Below are 18,363 nucleotides of genomic sequence, written 5' to 3'. Positions count from 1 at the left end.
TGGTATACTAATATTTCATAAACAAATAAACGAACCCCGAGCACAACACGGTGCCACAGTCATTATCATAATCAAACAATCATCATCATCATCATCATCATCATGATCGTATTAACCGGCATTGCATAGTTGATTGTTAACGTGACATCTGTGGTTTGGCCACGAAACGTTTCAAGAAATTAAGACCTGATAAATGTGATTTTGCTTAGTATTTCATTTGGATGCTTGTCCATGTCATGTTGGAAGCTTGTCCTTGTCGAAATCCAAACTCAAAATAAATAAATTCCAGTAAGTAGAGCATGGCAAGTGCACACACGAGCCTTTTTTAAAAAAGCGTATTGCGCATACCAAAATCGTAGCATTGCATGCGGCAGCGTTGGGCCTATAAAGAGATTTGCACCTGACTTGCTACAGGGCCGTAGCCAAGATATTTTTGGCCAAATCTATCCTAACCTCTCTGCTCTCCAACATCATTTCCACATCCCTTGCTTTCACTTTTGCTTTCTCATCAGTATGGTGAGGTTATATCCGAATGAATGGATTGGCAATTTGTCTGTAATCTCGTTTGTAGCCCTTTTTTCGAGTGAACTGAACGGTAGTGCATGAACATACTAGGGGGGTCCGGGGGCATGTTCTTCCGGGAAAATTTGAAATTTAGGTCATCTAAAACAGCTGGAAATGCGCCTAAAACTCGCATCCTTCTAATACTGAGCCTCTCTATGGGCATGCACCCGTATTCTGGTATAAACAAATCGTATTCCACGGGGTGCACGTGGCCAAAATTGGCTCTGCACGCGCGAGATCTCGTCGAGTTCTGCCATACTCTGCGGAGGGTACTTGCCAACTTTGTATTATTTTTTTTCTTAATGGCATTGGTAAGTTGCCTAGTCTCCCTCGCAGCCGTTTTTTGGATGTCACGCAACGCTCCCACAAAAGAACGGCTGCTGGGGCGTTGTGTGACATCCAAGGGAGAGGGAGGGAGACTAGTAAGTTGCCATGAAATGGGTTTTTACAATAACGAATGAATGAAGTCAAAAATGCTGTCTATTTTCACCTCGAAATCAGCCTAAATTCGCTGTGGCTTTTAGAACTTGCCTTATGCTCCGCTTCGTTTGTAGTTTCCTTGTTCTTGCAATAAAAATGATAAACAACAATTCATGAAAGCGTATTCAATCTTCACCGTTGAATAGCAACCAGAACTGTTCGAAAAACATGCCGAAAAATTCAGCTTTGTTCATTTAAGTTTATTTTCTCGCTGGATTTTAATAATATTTTGTCACGAAACCCATTTCACCAGGAGGTACTGTTGAGAAATCATCCTCGACTGATAAAATTAATTCTACTACCACATTATTTTCTAATGCTGCTACCCTTGGTAGCTTTGTTTGCTTTGAAGCAGATTATACATACAAAAAAATAAGTTTGCATTCCACCATGTGTATTCGTGATGCTAAAAACTCAATTAATAACTACTGCAATTGAATCAAACACCACTTTGCATCTAATTACCTAAAAATGTTTATGAGTCTTTCCAATTCCGTTTAATCGGAAAACTCTACTTGAATAGCAGGGTGTTTGCAAAGTGAACGTTGACTGTAACAGAGTCGATCTATTCAGGGGACACTTGACTTGGTCTCGAGTGTGTCCCCTGAAAAGAGGTTCCACTGTAATAAATTACCATTTGATTGGGTCATATAAGCTAATGGATTCCTGGGTGAACATGCGCAAAAGCAGCCTTGATAAAGCAATAACGGGAGAATCATTTTCACTTGCTTCACATGCTCCCAGCCTGTCCCAACTAATTACAGTGTATTAAGTTTCTACGGGTACATACTGCAAATCTTTTGCCACGTCCCAACTAGCAGAGTCATCAATCCTGGTCTGTTCAGTCTCCTCTGCGGATTCCAATTGTTCCTCACGCTTTTTACGCAGCTCATCTAGGTAACTGTTTTCCGTTTTGATCAAGCGATTACACAAAAATTTAAAACTTGAATTCAAATCATTTCTAGTGGAATAGCTCTTCACAATTTTTCCCCTAAAAACCTCCTGCACTGCCCCAGTTCCATTCTCAAAACACATTTGCTGAAGTTTCAGTCTCCTTTCACGGAAAGCAGACAGGTCTTCGTAAAACCCTGAACCTTCCATTTCTATTTTTTTCCAAAATGTTGCATTGAAGTAAGTGAATAACAGAACGTCTGCCTTATTCCACCGTTTTATGTTTTCCTTTACTCTGTCACTTAGATAAAAAGCCTTTTCCTTGTCTAGTCGTTCGTTTACCTTCACGTTCAAAATATCATCTATTTCCCAACACAACAGCCGCTTCAACAATATTAATGATTCGTCAAAGTAATCCATAATCATAACCAAATCAAACTCTTTGTTTAGAAAGTTAATATACTTGGTAACAGCTGTATAACTTTGGAAATACTTTTGGCTAAGACCCAAATCAAACATCATTGGGTTTCTTGCATTGATAATCGCTGATGACGGTCTTTCTAGAAATTTCTCAAGTGAAACCACAGGATCGTCTCCTAGGCCTAAAGATGTTCCCATGTTGTAATAGTTGAAGAGAGACTCAAAAGTATCCACCGGATTTCTAATAATTGTTACGTACTTACTAAATTCTCGCGGAAAAAGCCAGTTCAAGGGTTTTTTGTTAAATACTGTATGGCTGCACAAAATGTTAGGTTGTCTGTAGAAAGGAAGAACTTGAGATATGTGGAATCTTTGTGGCCAGGCTAGATGACCGGCCCCAAGAGCAAATGTGAGATTCCTGCTGTCTCCATATCGAAAGAGGATGTTGACGATAGTTGATCCACCAGTCTTATGTGTCTTAAGGAACATAATGTGATTGTGTGGAACACATCTTGACGTCGAGTGATTGGAAGGAAGCCATTTTGACGTCGGATGACTATAATTTATATTCCTGTAGAAATAATCGATAAGAAACAAAGTCGTTTCAGATCCGAAAATGACCTACCTTCTTTAGCCCTAGGCCAATGGGATTATGAATACAAGGTTGTCCGTAAATTATGTGTTTGTAGTTGTGTTGTTCTGGCCCGGCGTTTGAATCAGGTAAGGTAGTAAACTGAGCGGTACCTTCTGGCATAAAATTTTTGCAGGTTCTAATTTTTGCGATTTTTCCAGCGATCCGCAAAAAAATTAAGTTTTATCTCAAACATTTTTTCCGCAAAAATTTACTTCAGAGTAAATATTCTCACTTAAATTCGCTACACAAAAATACACTACTAAGAAATTGTTTCTGTTCAATTGCAACTTGCCTCTTTCATTCAGGAACAAAACAAAGCGGTATACAGTGAATTACTAGGGTTTTTTTTGTTTTTTTTTTAATTTTTAATAAAATTCTTTATTGAAACAAATTGATATTAATACAGCAAACTAGTTACTTACCTACATAATTATAATGTTACAACTAATATTACTAATACTAATAATATAATACAAAAAAAAACCAATATCACTAACAATAGACGGTAACCAAAAAAAAGAAAAAAAAAACAAAATTCAAACAAACTAGAAATGTGGATGCATATTAAAACCTTTAAATAGTTAAGCATTTACAAGAGGCGACACTATCCATTTAGCTTCAAAGAAATCCTTTGTTTTTTTACTATGCAGACTTATATATTTTTCCGTTTCATATTTTACAGCAATTTTCTTTTTAAATCCATATATATTCGGAAGAATTTGACTATTTTACATAGGGTACGCATATCATATCGCCTATTGTTTGAAAGTATGTATAAATATTTAACAACAATGAAAATATTATCAATGCTGGGTACCGGGTACTTTCTGGAAATCGCAAAAATTAATTTCCAGCAAGAAAAACCAATTTGTCCTCATCGCAAAAATTAGTTCCCGCAAAACACAAAAAAGGGTCAATCCGCAAAAATAAACTTTCGCAAAAATTTCATGCCGCACGGTATATTTAACAATTATTCCTCTAGCCGGAATGGGTTCTGAGGCAATAGCCCATTCGGCCTTCGGCCTCATGGGCTATTGACTCAGCGGCCATGAGGGCGAGAGGAGTAATTGTTTTAGTAATATCCAACTAGTTGGTCAAAAATATCAAGACAAAACAACTTAGCTAGTTAAAGCTAGACTTTTATCCTATATTGCCGGCGAAAAGCCTGCGCTTTTCGCTACTAGGCGGCTATAACATATAGCCATGTAGTAGCTCAACCAATCAGAACGCAGCATTGATACTAGACCACTAGCTGGATTTTACTAAAAGGTTATATGCAGCCTAAACCACAGGGGGCCAGAAACACAACAGCCTACTGGAAGCCAAATAAGAACGGTTTGTATGGGAATTTATCGTAAGATCGATAAAACGGTTAAAATTTACATAAACAGCTAGTAAAGCTGATTAACCTGGGATCAGGCTCTGTTTTCGTTTCCCTTCATAAATAAAATTCTAGCGAGAAAGGCGAAACGCGAATTTTAGCGGGACCAGGTAAGAGAGAATGCATTGGAAGCTGCCAAAATTGGACCTGATCTCAGGTTATTAAAGTATACTTATTATTCATTCAAAATATTTCTCCGTTTCTGATTGGCTGAAGGCACACGCATAATTCACCATAACCGGCTACTGTTGACCAAATTTGAAAGAATCTTGCGATTAATCAACCCACGTCAAAAGTGCAGCACAGTTGCAGTTTAATGCACCGTTAGCCGAGAAGACCTGGGGACGAGGTTGAGTTGTTTTGGTTGTGAAAAGACAAATGACCGAACAGTCGGCGGAACATTTTACTCGTTTCACGAAGAAGTATTGTCTCAAAACATAGCAAGAAGACAACTCGACGGACAACTTCGCTATTTGGAGCATATTTGCAGACCTGAACAGCCCTGAACATGCACTATAGAGGTGAACTTAACGTCGACAAAGGTAAGCACGTTTTTGCTTGTTTTTAAACTAGGAATTATTTTGAATGAATAATAAAGCAATTAATGAATTCTGCTTTCGTAGGATATATAACAATTATTCACCGAAGTGGAGGTGACTAGTCGTTTATATTTACCGAGCTGCGTGGCAGCGAGGTAAATACCACCACTAGCCACCGACACTGAGGTGAATAATTGTTTTTAGTATATACTAAAACAGTGGATAGTGTTTTTCGCGCTCTGATTGGCTACTCAATCAGCGAATATCCTGCACTATTCACTGATTCACCTCCAGTTCAGTATATACTAAAAAGAATTATGCAGATCTCGGAAGGTGTTAGCCACCTCGGCCGATAACGCCCTCCTCGATCTGTATAATTCTTCATTTCCTACTCAGCCTCATTCATTAATTGCTAAATACTGACCTCATAAAGAGTTGTCTCAGTTTATGTTATTTGTATGTGTAATCAAATGGTGACGAGTGAAATTAGGGAATGATTTCACTCGCGTTTTGTCCAAATCCTTATAATTTTCCGAGCCTTTAGGCGAGGGAAAATATAAGGATTTGGACAAAACGCAAGTGAAATTATTCCCTAATTTCACGAGTATACCATTTGATTACACATACTAATGTCATAGGTGACGAATTACGTTACGTTAGGATTTTTGGCTTGTTTATCCTGGATCGTATCGATTGATCGTGAACTCCACTCTCTCAAACGTTTAGAGCTAAAATTTGGCTTAAGTTTTCAGAATTTTTCGACAACATACCTCTAAGAATCCTTCTTTATGTGCTCTTTCGTGTGTTCAGGTTTTCTAAAGCGTCTTTTTATACCCTGACATCTTCATTCATGACATTTTAAAACTTCTTCGCCATCTTGAAACGGAGACGTACGGCAGGTTGCCGTGGCAATTTAGTAATTTCACATGTGAAATTACAAATTAACGCTGAAATTTCGCGCCAAAATTAAGGAGTAATTCGTCACCTATGATATTATCTTAAAAATTAACTGTTCTCTGCCCTATAAACGCCGTTTTAGTAAGACATTAAAACTTGCTAAAACAGCGTTTATACTGAGTACAGGAAAAAATTTAAGAAAACAACACAGACACAACTTTTTATGAGGTATGTATACTTTAATCGCTTTTTAGTACATTTTAACCGTTTTATCGATCTTACGATATATTCCGATACAAATCCTTATAATTTGGCTTCCAATAGGCTGTTGTGAGCGCCCCATGCCTAAACAAGTCTTCCGAAAGGTACATGAGAAACCTATTATGGAGCTAAACAACAGCGACGGAAACAAGATCGTCTAAAAAGCAGTAAGTTTTTATGCAAAACATCATCTCCACACCTTTGTTGACGTCATTCTACAACGACGACGTGAAACTTTGGAATTTTTTATTTTATGGACGACGAACTCCTTTAAAATGCACGTCTAGAAAAATCCGCAACGTTTTACAAATTGAACAAGATGGAGTAAAAGCGATAAAGTATAAAACAGCCCAAATTCCAATTTTACGTTACATTCTCACTGCCATCGCTGCCATGGTTGCCTATTAAGTTTCCTATTATTAACAGCGGTATTGGCGTACACGGTGATAGGACGGATCGCTCGCGGATAATGTCAGCATTCGCCAAATATTTCGCGGTAAATTTACTTCTTTAAGTTAGTTTAGGAGGTACACATGGGGTGACACCTTTCTCTCCAGTTTGCCGCTTTTGAAAATTTTTCGATTACAGCGATAAAGACGTACACTTTGATACGACAGGTAGATATGGGTAACGTTAGCAGTCGCCTAATCTTTCGCAGTAAAATCTACTTCCTTAAGTTAGCTAAGGAGGTACGGACGGGCTGACACCTTTCGCTCATGTTGCCGCTTTTTAAAATTTCTTTCGTCAGTATAAAACAGCCCAAATTCCAATTTTACGTTACATTCGCGCTGCCATCGCTGCCATGGTTACACAATCTACCTATTATTAATAGCGGTATTGGCGTACACGATGATAGGACGGATCGCTCGCGAATAACGATAGCATTCGTCTAATATGAATGTAATAATTTTTGAACATTCTTGTAAAGCGCTATTGGACATAGCTGGAAATGCGCTGTATAAATAAATTAGTATTATTGTTATGATTATTATTATTATAAATATTTCGCGGTAAATTTACTTCTATAGTTAGTTTAGGAGGTACACAAGGGGTGACACCTTTCTCTCCAGTTTGCCGCTTTTGAAAATTTTTCGATTACAGCGATAAAGACGTACACGGTGATACGACAGGTAGATACGGGTAAAGTTAGCAGTCGCCTAATCTTTCGCAGTAAAATCTACTTCCTTAAGTTAGCTAAGGAGAAAAGGGGCCTGGGTAGCAATGGCGTAAGACGTGTCCTTGATCCGTCCGCCACATATTCTATTTTTCCCGGGTGGTAAATGGAAGAACTGTTGAAAAAGATCTTGGAAAGGAAAAGAAGCGAGCGTTCCTCTTCAGAGGAGTCGAGCACTTCACCAGAAGCAAAAAAAGCGAGGAGTGATGAAGTAAACTCTCCTGAAGAAGTCGAGGAGCACGAGGTTGAAGACGAAATCTTTACGGTTTTGAACATGGCCGAAGGTTTTCATAAAGCTTTGGAGGAGATAAATCGAAAGCTGGAAAAGCTAGACGCTATCCAAACAACAGTAAATGAAGTCCAAACGTCCCTTCAAAAATTGGAAGGAAGAATACAGAAGCTGGAATATTCGCAAACAACCGCCAGCCACGACATTGAGAACTTGAAAGAAAGCTTAAATAAAGCTGAGAAGCAACAGCAGAATTCGACAGCGAGCCTAAAATTTTACCAGGAGAAAACAGATCTCGCTTTAACCGATTTGCAGAAGAAAAATGTTGTTTTAGAAGCTAAGCTTAAAGAGGTACAAGACAAGAATCTCTATTTGGAAGCCTACTCGAGGCGGGAAAATATAATTTTTGAAAATATTGTGCAAGAAACAGACAAAGAAGACACTGAATTAGTTGTTCGCACCTTCCTCGAGACGGAATTAGGATACAAAGATGCAAGCACCGTTGAAATACAGAGGGTTCATCGCTTAGGAAAGAAGAAGGAAGAAAAGCCCAGGCAAATTATCGCAAGGTTCCTCCGCTATAAGAACTGTGAAGAAATTCTAGCTTTGGGCTCCCGTTTGCGAGGAAGCAGATTTAAAATGTATCAAGATCTACCCTACGAAATAGTAGCAAGAAGAAGAAAGCAAATGGACACTTTTAAAGAAGCTAGGAAAAATAACATCCCTGCATCTTTTAGTCGGGCACAACCGGATAAGCTCTTGATAAAAGGTAAAATTTGGCCAGTTGGTAAACCTCTCGAGATACCAGGATAGGTGAGAATGCTTCTTCATCATGTCATTACTCATTAGGTAACCAAGATCACGTTAGTATCGTTTGACCACATTTGCCACCCGTTATTATCAATTGCTAGATAATTATTTAGGCGATCGGAATAGAGGTTCGTAACAGATGGCGCTTCGGTTTTTCTTATCTGTCTGTAAGATTCTAGGTAAAAGTCCTAACTTCCCCCCCATGTCCCTTTACGAAGAGGTTTCTTATTTAGTTGTGTTTATCTGTGCATGTTCTGTTTGGTTTCTATGTTTTAATAGCTTAATCATTTGTTTTAGAAGTAAACGCCTAGTACAAATTCCTATCATACCGTGCAGTGATTGTGGAGCTTTGACACCAGGTGATGTAAGGCTTCCTCTGCAAAGCTGCCCAAGAGAATATCTATGGCTTTGACAATAGCATCACTAAACGTCAGGGGATTAAGAGACAATACAAAGCGTAGAGAGGTGTTTAATTGGCTTCGCAAAAAAAATTACTCGGCATATATGCTACAAGAAGTCCACTGCACTGAAAATACTAATCACGTATGGTCTGCTGAATGGGGCTATCAAGCTATTTTTAGTACTTATAAGAGCAATAAAGCAGGGGTATGCATCCTTTTCAACAACAACTTCGATTTTCAAATAGAAAAAACTTACACTGACCCCCAAGGACGCTTCATTATTTGCGACATGAAACCAATGAAAAGTGTTTTACTTTAGGGAACATATATGCTCCTAATGAAGACAACCCAACTTTCTTCCTTGACTTCTTTGATCACCTTGCAGATTTCAAATGCGATGATATTATTATAGGAGGCGACTACAACCTTGTACTGGATTTAGAGAAGGACAAGATGGGTGGTCTTACTAAAACTCACCAAAATAGTGTTAAAGTTGTTCAAGAATTCTCTGAGAAACTAGATCTGGTAGACGTCTGGAGGATTCTACACCCAGACACTAGTAGATTTACCTGGAGACAACGTCATCCAAAAGTACACTGTAGGCTCGATTTTTTTCTAGTAAGCCAAAGCACAGTTAACATCACGACCCTCGCAGATATCGTCCCAGGTTATAAAACCGACCACTCATTGACTACGTTATGCTTATCACTACATTCAAATCTACGTGGACCAGGTTTCTGGAAACTAAACACATCTTTTTTAACTGAATTGAATTACGTAAACCAAATTAAAACAACGATTCAGGAAACACTCGATGAGTACAAAAATGACGAATCGGTAAATCCTTCACTTCTTTGGGAAATGATAAAGCTAAAAGTGCGCGAAAAATCGCTCCGCTACTCCAAGAGCAAAACAAAGCAAGCTAAACAACGCGAAACATTTCTGGAACAAACAATTGCCAGATTAGAAGCGGATCTCGATAATAAAAACTCCGATGAAATGCACTCCTTACACCTGGAGGAACAATTGAATGAAAGCAGGCTTGAGCTTGAAAAGATAATTGAAATCCGCACCAAAGGCGCAATTTTGAGATCTAAGTCTAAATGGTATAATGAAGGAGAGAAAAACACCAAGTATTTTCTTAATTTAGAAAAACGACACTACAAGCAAGGGACAATAAGTCAAATTAAAATAAACGATAGCGAATTTGTCACCTCGGATAAAAAAATATTAACTGAATGTGTGGCGTTCTATAAAAATCTCTACTCATCCAAAGGTAACACATACAACCAAGATGGTACAACTGTTTTCTTTGAGGGTGGTGATGAAAGAGCCATTGACGAACATGAATTAACTTCGTGCGAAGGAGTTTTAACTGAAAAAGAGTGCCTTGAGGCTTTAAGAGATATGGAATCAGAAAAGACCCCAGGGACCGACGGCCTACCAGCCGAATTTTACAAAGTGTTTTGGAAAGATGTATCCAGCACCTCAATTAGCCCACTGAACTACGCTTATGAAACTGGAAAACTCTCAATAACCCAGAGAAGAGGAATTATCAAACTTATCCCTAAGAAAGACGCAGAACCGTTCTTTATTAAGAATTGGAGACCCCTAACCCTCCTGAACAGCGACTATACGACCAGACTGGCTTTATAAGAGGTCGTTTTATCGGAGAAAACATCCGCCTTATCGATAGCGTTATTTGCTACGCTCAAGAAAACAATATACCAGGATTACTTTTGTTTTTAGATTTTGAAAAAGCTTTTAACACGATAGAATGGCCTTTCATTAGGAAAACCTTTCAACATTTTGGTTTTGGTAGTAGCATCTTAAAATGGCTAAACCTTTTCTATTGCTGCCCAGAAAGCTGCGTTTTGAATAATGGTTGGGCGAGTGATTTTTTTGAAATCCAAAAAGGTGTAAGGCAAGGCTGTCCCCTCTCACCTTATCTGTTTGTTCTGGCAGTAGAAGTTTTAGCTAAGGCAATTCGTGAAAATAAAAGTATTAAAGGGATCTTTGTAAACGGTAAAGAAATAAAACTAAGTCAGTATGCAGACGATACAACTCTTATACTAGATGGAACAAAGGAATCGTTAATAGCCTCTCTCAAAACACTGGACGATTTTTATGAAGTCTCTGGCTTAAAACTTAATGACAAAAAAACAGAAGCCTTTTGGATTGGGGCAAATTGTAACAAAGATGAAATATCAATTGTCGGAAGAAACTTTAAATGGCCGAAGTGTAAAGTTAAAGCTTTAGGTGTCTGGTTTTCAAATGATCCGGAAGCAACTGCAACTTTAAATTATAATGAAAAACTAGATAAGGTCCGGAATGTTTTGAGCTGCTGGAAATACCGTAGACTTACCCTAGTTGGAAAGATAACGGTCCTAAAAAGTCTGGTTGCCTCTCAGCTCGTTTATGTGCTGTCACCTTTACATACAAATGTGAAAATTATCAAAGAAGTAAACAAGTTATTTTTTTCATTCCTCTGGAATGGAAAAAGAGATAAAATCAAACGAGACATTATAACAAACGATTATGCTAATGGAGGACTTAAAATGATAGACATACAGTCTTTTAACAAGTCCCTGAAAGCTACATGGATTAAAAAATATCTGGATGAAGAGAACCAGGGAAAATGGAAATATTTTTTTGATATAGAGTTAGAGCGATTTGGAGGTACAATAGTCCTCACTAGTAATTTAAACAAGAAAGATACCATTGAGAATCTCAAGATTAAGAATAACTTTATAAAAGAGATACTTTCAATCTGGGCGGAAGTCAATTTTGATGAAAACATAACGTCCGAGAGACAATTTCTTGAACAAACTTTATGGTACAACTCACTCATTAGAATCGATAACTGCCCCGTCTTCTATCGTGAATGGTTTGATCGAGGCGTTACGAAAGTGAAACATTTGAAAGATGAACATAACAAATTTTTATCACTAGCTGAGCTGCAGCAAAAATACAGCCTCAAAGTTTGTCTTTTAAAGTATTTCGGACTAGTGTCTGCTCTAAAATCTCTTTGGACTACATGTAAAACAAACTGTATCAAAAACTGCAACAATTATGAAACCTTTGTAGTAAGATTAACAGAATGCCAAAGTGCGAGCAAACTTGTATACACCAAGTTGCTTTCTACAAAATGCAAGTTGCCATCCCATAATCAACAGAAATGGCTAAAAGACTGCAACGAAAATGATGTGGAGGCGATTAATTGGCGGGAAGCCTACCAGTTGGCCGCTAAATATACTAAAAGTACAAGAATTATTGAATTCCAATATAAGTTTTTACATAGACGAATATCAACGAACGACTTCTTAACAAAAATTGGCGTAAAAGACAACCCAAATTGTTCTTTTTGTAATAATGAACCGGAGAAACTTCTTCATCTTTTTTGGTCTTGTCCTAAAGCGGCCTTTTTCTGGCATAGTTTATCTCTTAAGCTGACTTTGCTCCACATTACACCGGAACATTACACATTAGATATATTTGTTGCACTTGGTCTAAAGCCGGATTCTTCAAAAAAACTGCCAGCAAATTAATTTCCTTTTCCTTCTAGCCAGAAATTACATCTGGATTAGCAAAAGAAGGGAAACCTCGCCAAAGATAGCAGGCTTCCTGCAATACCTCAAATCATTCTACCACATAGAGACCACTGCAGGTCCCATTTTACCAAAAAAATGGGAAAATGTGAGCTCCTTATTTCAGTAAGTCTTTGATTTTGTATACATTTGTATATCTCGATCCTCTGCTCATTTTCTCCAGCATCAACCTGGTGTATCTTTTGCTTCACAATCGCTGCCTCTTTAACACACTTAAGATATAAGTGCGTTTACCGTGAATGTTTGGTTTTGTAAATGTTGGTTTTGAAGTACAATTACTAATTAGAACTGCTTGTAAATAGTGCATTGTAGTGCGAATAGTGTGTAGGTAGTGTTGTAAGTACTGAGTATTGTAAGTCTTTACATTGTAAACAGAGTAAGTACCTTAGTCTATTGTATTCTAAATATTGTATTGTAAGTAGTGTAAGTATCGTAGTGTTTGTAAGTATTTTTGATTGTTGATTGTCGATTGAATAAATGTTATTAAAGATAAAAAAAAAAAAAAAAAAATTTTTCGATTACAGCGATAAAGACGTACACGGTGATACGACAGGTAGATACGGGTAACGTTAGCAGTCGCCTAATCTTTCGCAGTAAAATCTACTTCCTTAAGTTAGCTAAGGAGGTACAGACGGGCTGACACCTTTTTGCCTCATGTTGCCGCCTTTTAAAATTTCTTTCGTCACAATTACCGTAAAAGAAAAAAACGACCTGCCTCCGTTGATGCATTTTTACTCTCTATCACATGAGGATGACGATTGAGTAAAATCATGTATAAATAATGTTTTGCTTAACCAGTGTCTAAGTCGCTTGTCAATTGTATGAAGCAGAAAGAAGTAGAAATTACAAATTTAAAAATGTGTAAGGTTTTGCTCACCTTGGGTTAGTGCTATTGATGTTCCACACATGCGACCAACGTATGTAGATAAGGCACAAAGTAAAAATTATGGATAGTGACAAAAGCCAAAAATGGTGACTGCTGAATCGAATCGGCTCTTTTTTTGGCATTTTTTGTGTTGTTCCCGTTCTCAACCCAAGCCACGCTGCTGCGAAAAATTGCCGATCTATATCTTCCTGTATGATGAATAAAACGATGACGGGTTCATAGAGAACCTATCTTGCGTAAAAAGTGAAGTTAAATTAGAGGGTCTGGATGGGGGGCGGGGTATAGATGTCACTTGTCAGTTAAGCTGTTGGCCATTTGTCAGTTGTCAGTAAATTTTAGACTTTTGTCAGTTGTCAGTTAAATATTCATTAATGATTAACTATTAAACTTATTTGGATATTTTCGATGCGAAATTTACCTTTACATGCACATAATGTAAAGGAAACATTAAATTCGAAAACTGATTTAATAGTACCTTACTTTTTATCAGTTTTGCTATTGTAAGCATTTCAAGTGGCCCTCCATTTCTCAAGTCTTGTGTTACTCTCCTCCACTCAAACGTTTTTGCTGGCCACAGTCCAACATTTCAAACCATTAAGCCAATCAAAAAGTATACCTTCAGAATCTTCATTATTTGACGCAGATCGTAAGAAAGACCAAAAAAGAACCGTATCTGAATCATCTCGGTAAAAACTTACAATTGCTTTCTGCTTGCTGCTCTCATTAGCAGCCAAGGGCCTATTCAAATCAACATTGCTGCATGCCCAATGATATGTATTCGATCAGCTTGAAAAATGTTTCAATAGATAAAATAGCTTTAAATACATATGCATCACATTCAAGAAAAATGAGGTAATAAACATTTCGTAACTACCTCGCTGTATGAATCACTCACTGCTCATTACGCATGCAGACGATGTATAGATGAATCTAAAACAGACAACTACCAACTGATTTAACCTCTGATTTATACCGATGTATAGATCGATGGGTGGATTCATCTGCAACATATGGGTGTAGCTGTCGCACTTGCCTAACTGGAATTTTTCATTGTTTTTTAGCTTAAAAACAATAAAAAATACCGAGGGGCAAATAAAAATTTTGTCGCTGGAGAGCAAGATTATTATATGAGTAGGCCTTGACACAAATATCACGTAAAATCAAGACAATCAAGACACCAACACGAGAGACTAAATTATTTAAACACACAAAAAAGGAAACAAATAACACCAAACTATCCAGCTTCAAAAGACGCGGACATCATCATCACTGACCACTGACCGCTTCTTCAGGTTGCATGTTATTCTCTTAAAGTAGAGCGGATATCTGTATTAATAGGAAGGATTGTTACTCTGTCAAAGTCATAGTAGTCATACACATGATAGACGTACCAACTGTTTAACCCATTAGTGAGAAAACATTAAACTTTGCATCCATGTTGTTTTGAAAGTTGCCTTATTTCCATAGTACTAGTGTAGACAATCTCTGACATGCTCATTTTCAGCTCCCACTGGAAAAAATTTTGGCCTAAGGGATTCAAAATCGGCTTACTTTTAAAACAAAAATACGAGGTATTTAGACATTTTGTGGGGATATTTAGACATTTTTTTTGAGAATTTCCGAAAAGATATTTAGGCGATTTTACGTGATATTTGTGTCAAGGCCTACCCTGCCTAGTCATCTCCGCCAATATCCTGCTTTAAATTCTGTTATGAAGAACCTGTATGCTATTACTTCTCGTCAAATTCCATTTTTCAATCACAGGGAACCCGAACACCGTATTAGCTAATAGAATAATTAGCTGTATTTATCCTGTATTAGCTAATAAAATAATAATATGTATTTACCTTTGTTCCTGCGTCTTTATGAGTCGGTTTGGAAGGGATTTGAATCCGATCAGAGACGGTTAACATTGCTCGCAAATAAGCACGCTTAAGTTGCGGTTCGTCTCACATTGTTAACCTTAAATTAAAACCCGAGATCATCTCCCAAGGAGATCGAGAGTTAATAGTTAACATGACAATTAGAAACGTTAGACGAAGCTTGAGCGTCGTATTTACGACGCGCCAGACCACTCGGCAAACGCATTTCATAACCAGCAATGTTAACCGTCTCTGATCGGATTCAAATCCCTTCCAAAACGACTCGTAAAGACACAGGAACAGAGGAAAATGTATCTTATTATTTTATTAACTAATACAGCGTAAATACATACAATGTTTTTCTATTAGCTAATACAGCGTTCGGGCTCCCTGTGTTTCGATTATAATTTCTGTCATAAATAAATTGCGCACGACGATATCTCAGTTCCACTTCCTTTATTTCCTCTACAACAACAATTTCTTATGTACAGTAAACTCCACACCTTCTCCAGCAACGTGACTAACATCAGTACACTCCCTTACAAAACTTGCTGAAAATGCACAATCTCCACAACATCGCAACATAAACTTTATGAAAAGCAATAACACACAATACAAAAACAAGTATGAAAACACCTACTCTTCCAAACAAAACTAAAATGAGAACAACGATAATGGCGGATGCTTATCACAACGGTTACGAAACCATGGTAACTACGTTATGCTTCGCCTTGTTGACAATCGTATCGCCAAATCGCTTCGTCCTCACGCAACGCAAACGACCGTACCTTTTCCTCGAGCTTCGTCTTTCGAATCACTCGTGCTGCAATAATCTCCAGTAATCGAAATCTCTTCACTCTCAAACTTTATTATCCTTCTCTCTATAAACTCTAGAAAACGTTTATAAAAGTTCTGAAAACATATCGTTTACCTTCGTACGGAAATCAATAGTGCTCTAAAAAAGATTTACTTAAAAAACACGTATATGAGGTCGATCGGGAACTCGGGGTGGGGAATTGTCCCTTTTTGCGTGCCCGGGGTTGGGACCTAGACCACCAAGAAAGAAAAAATTGCAAATCCCCGGGGTTGTGCCCGGGGGGGATGATAACAGGTCAAATTGAACCATACATTAGTACATACTGGAGGCTAATCTCGTACCCAGATGTCACTCTGTCAGTTACGCTGAAAAGTGAGTCGCAGGAGATCTGGATAAGAGATTAGTTGGAGGCTGCAGTAAAATTTACTGAAAATTTTTTGAATCGAAAAAAATGAAATGCCAGTGCCTTAACGTTTAATTCAAAACTCTAAGATTCGTATCTGAAAACAGCTTTTTTACACGGACACATCTCTAATACGGACGTCACCTACTATTTGAAGAGCATCTGCACAAGTAGCACTTCGCTCAATCCCTTGGCTAGATACTATCCCGCCATGGTTAAATACTGCTTTCTAAAAGTGGCGTACAAATTTGAATTAAAGTATAACAATTCTAGCAAAAAGGAAAAGACAATCATGAAATTCAAAATCTCTCCGAAAGAAACACTTTTGTGAAAGATGCCTATTTTAGCAACGGCTGAGTTCACCGACTTTTCTGTTGTACTTTTTAACCTTTGAATGCCCCATGTTTATCAAAAAAAGGTTTATATGAAATGTAGCAAAACTGGCGTCAATCCTCGATTGTTGTGTTGGTGGTACAACCATAAGATTAAGGAGAGACATCATTTCCGTATTAACCTAACAGAATTAACGTCTTTTTCTTTGGCTATATTAGGGCCACGGCGCTTATTCGGAGGCAGCACTCAAAACCTTTTATTCTCCCAAATGCAGCGCTTATTTAAGGGAGGCACTTATTCGAGTAAATACAATAATTGGCAACATTAACAAAATGAAGCAGACAGCCGTGACACGAGTTTGACTAATAGTCGCGGGTCGCGGGTCGCGGGTCCAAAGTCGCGGTCGCGGGTCCAATGCCGCGGTCGCGGGTCCAAAGTCGCGGTCGCGGGTCCATTGTCGCGGTCGCGGGTCCAATGTCGCGGTAGGGGAAAATGATTTGGGGTTCGAGGTAACAGCTGAGTGAAAACGACTGATATGAACACAATATAAAGGGAGAAAATCTTTTTTATGCACGATACTCTACGGTAGCCAATTTACAGGTTACGGATGTCAGAGTCAACAAAATAATGTCTTAAGAAAAGACCTAAAAGAAAAAGCTGGCCGACTTTTGTGTTCACCGCAAGTTTATTTTGTTTTTCTTTCTATCGGGCCCAGTTATGTGTAAATTCAGCTTTGAATATACTTATGCATAACAGTATCTTATAAAAAAAGTTACCATAAGTTACCATTGCTTTCTTCTTGTCGATGAATTGCTCACAAATGCTTAGGGGTTCATTTACTGAAAAATATGCGATACACTTCATAGACTACAGATTATAAACGTTACAACAGCTTAAAGCGTTTTTTAAAAAAAGCGAACTCGGGCTCAAAAAGCTCCAGGTCTGTCGGTAGAAGAAACGAGAACTCTTATATTTAACAAATGTTTTCGACAAAACTGAAAGAAAATGTAAAAAGGCGCATGAAACTTCATTCAAACGGTATTCAAGGCATGAATTTAATATGGAGCAAGTAATAATCCACAGAAAGGAGTCTGTTCTTGGAAGCAAGATTTTCGCTTAATGCTTTTATTTTTACAACTGAGACGGCAACCCAGAGTGTTCAATATAACTTCTTGTTCTCTTCACCTAAATGACAACCAGGATAACCTGACAATAGGAAGCCATTCAAAGTGCGTCTCAGTCAAATCTTGAAAACATGCATCGTAAATAACTAAGTGAGTAAGTAGGTAAGGAAATAATAACGCCCGATATCATGAAGCTGAAAAAGAAAGTAAACCAGACGCTGAAAACGGTAAGTTATCAACTCCACCAGAGCTAAGAAAAGACAATAAATTAGGTAAGTAATTCCAGATTCCAGGTACTGGATTCAAGTCTTTGTCAGTAGAACCAAGAGACTATGGACGCGATCCATTCAACCAAAATTCCAACCGGTCCGACCAGGAAAAGTGGTCCGCCTCAAAAGGTGGACCCGTTTTTTCGAAAAATTTCCGGTTGGACCGAACTGATCCATTGAGTTTTGGACCGAAATTTCCGGAAATTTTGGTTGAATGGATCGCGCCCTGTGATCTATTCTCTCTTGGTAGAACTTGGATTCCGGATTTCAATCGTTAGTGGGAACAAACTCCTATCTGTGGACAAGAGAGGATAAATCTCGAGCTTTATCCCCTCTTTCTGTGGATTATTACTTGTTTCTATATTAAATTCATGCCTTAA

The 18,363-nt window shown here is 38.0% G+C and overlaps 1 protein-coding gene across 1 annotated transcript; it reads right to left on the bottom strand.

The window, feature by feature from the left end:
* Positions 1 to 1,268: 1,268 nt before the first annotated feature.
* On the bottom strand, positions 1,269 to 6,352 carry LOC140937598 (galactose-3-O-sulfotransferase 3-like). Its single transcript, XM_073387145.1, has 2 exons — positions 6,267 to 6,352; positions 1,269 to 2,926 (listed from the first exon to the last, which is right to left on the bottom strand). The coding sequence occupies exon 2, from the start codon at positions 2,842 to 2,844 to the stop codon at positions 1,813 to 1,815; it is 1,032 nt and encodes a 343-aa protein (XP_073243246.1). The 5' UTR covers positions 2,845 to 2,926; positions 6,267 to 6,352; the 3' UTR covers positions 1,269 to 1,812.
* Positions 6,353 to 18,363: the final 12,011 nt, after the last annotated feature.

The sequence above is a fragment of the Porites lutea genome, chromosome 5, assembly GCF_958299795.1.
Source record: "Porites lutea chromosome 5, jaPorLute2.1, whole genome shotgun sequence".
NCBI classification, from domain to species: Eukaryota; Metazoa; Cnidaria; class Anthozoa; order Scleractinia; family Poritidae; genus Porites; species Porites lutea.
The sequence above is the reverse complement of the archived record's forward strand: the minus strand, read 5'-3'. Positions and strand labels throughout refer to the sequence as shown.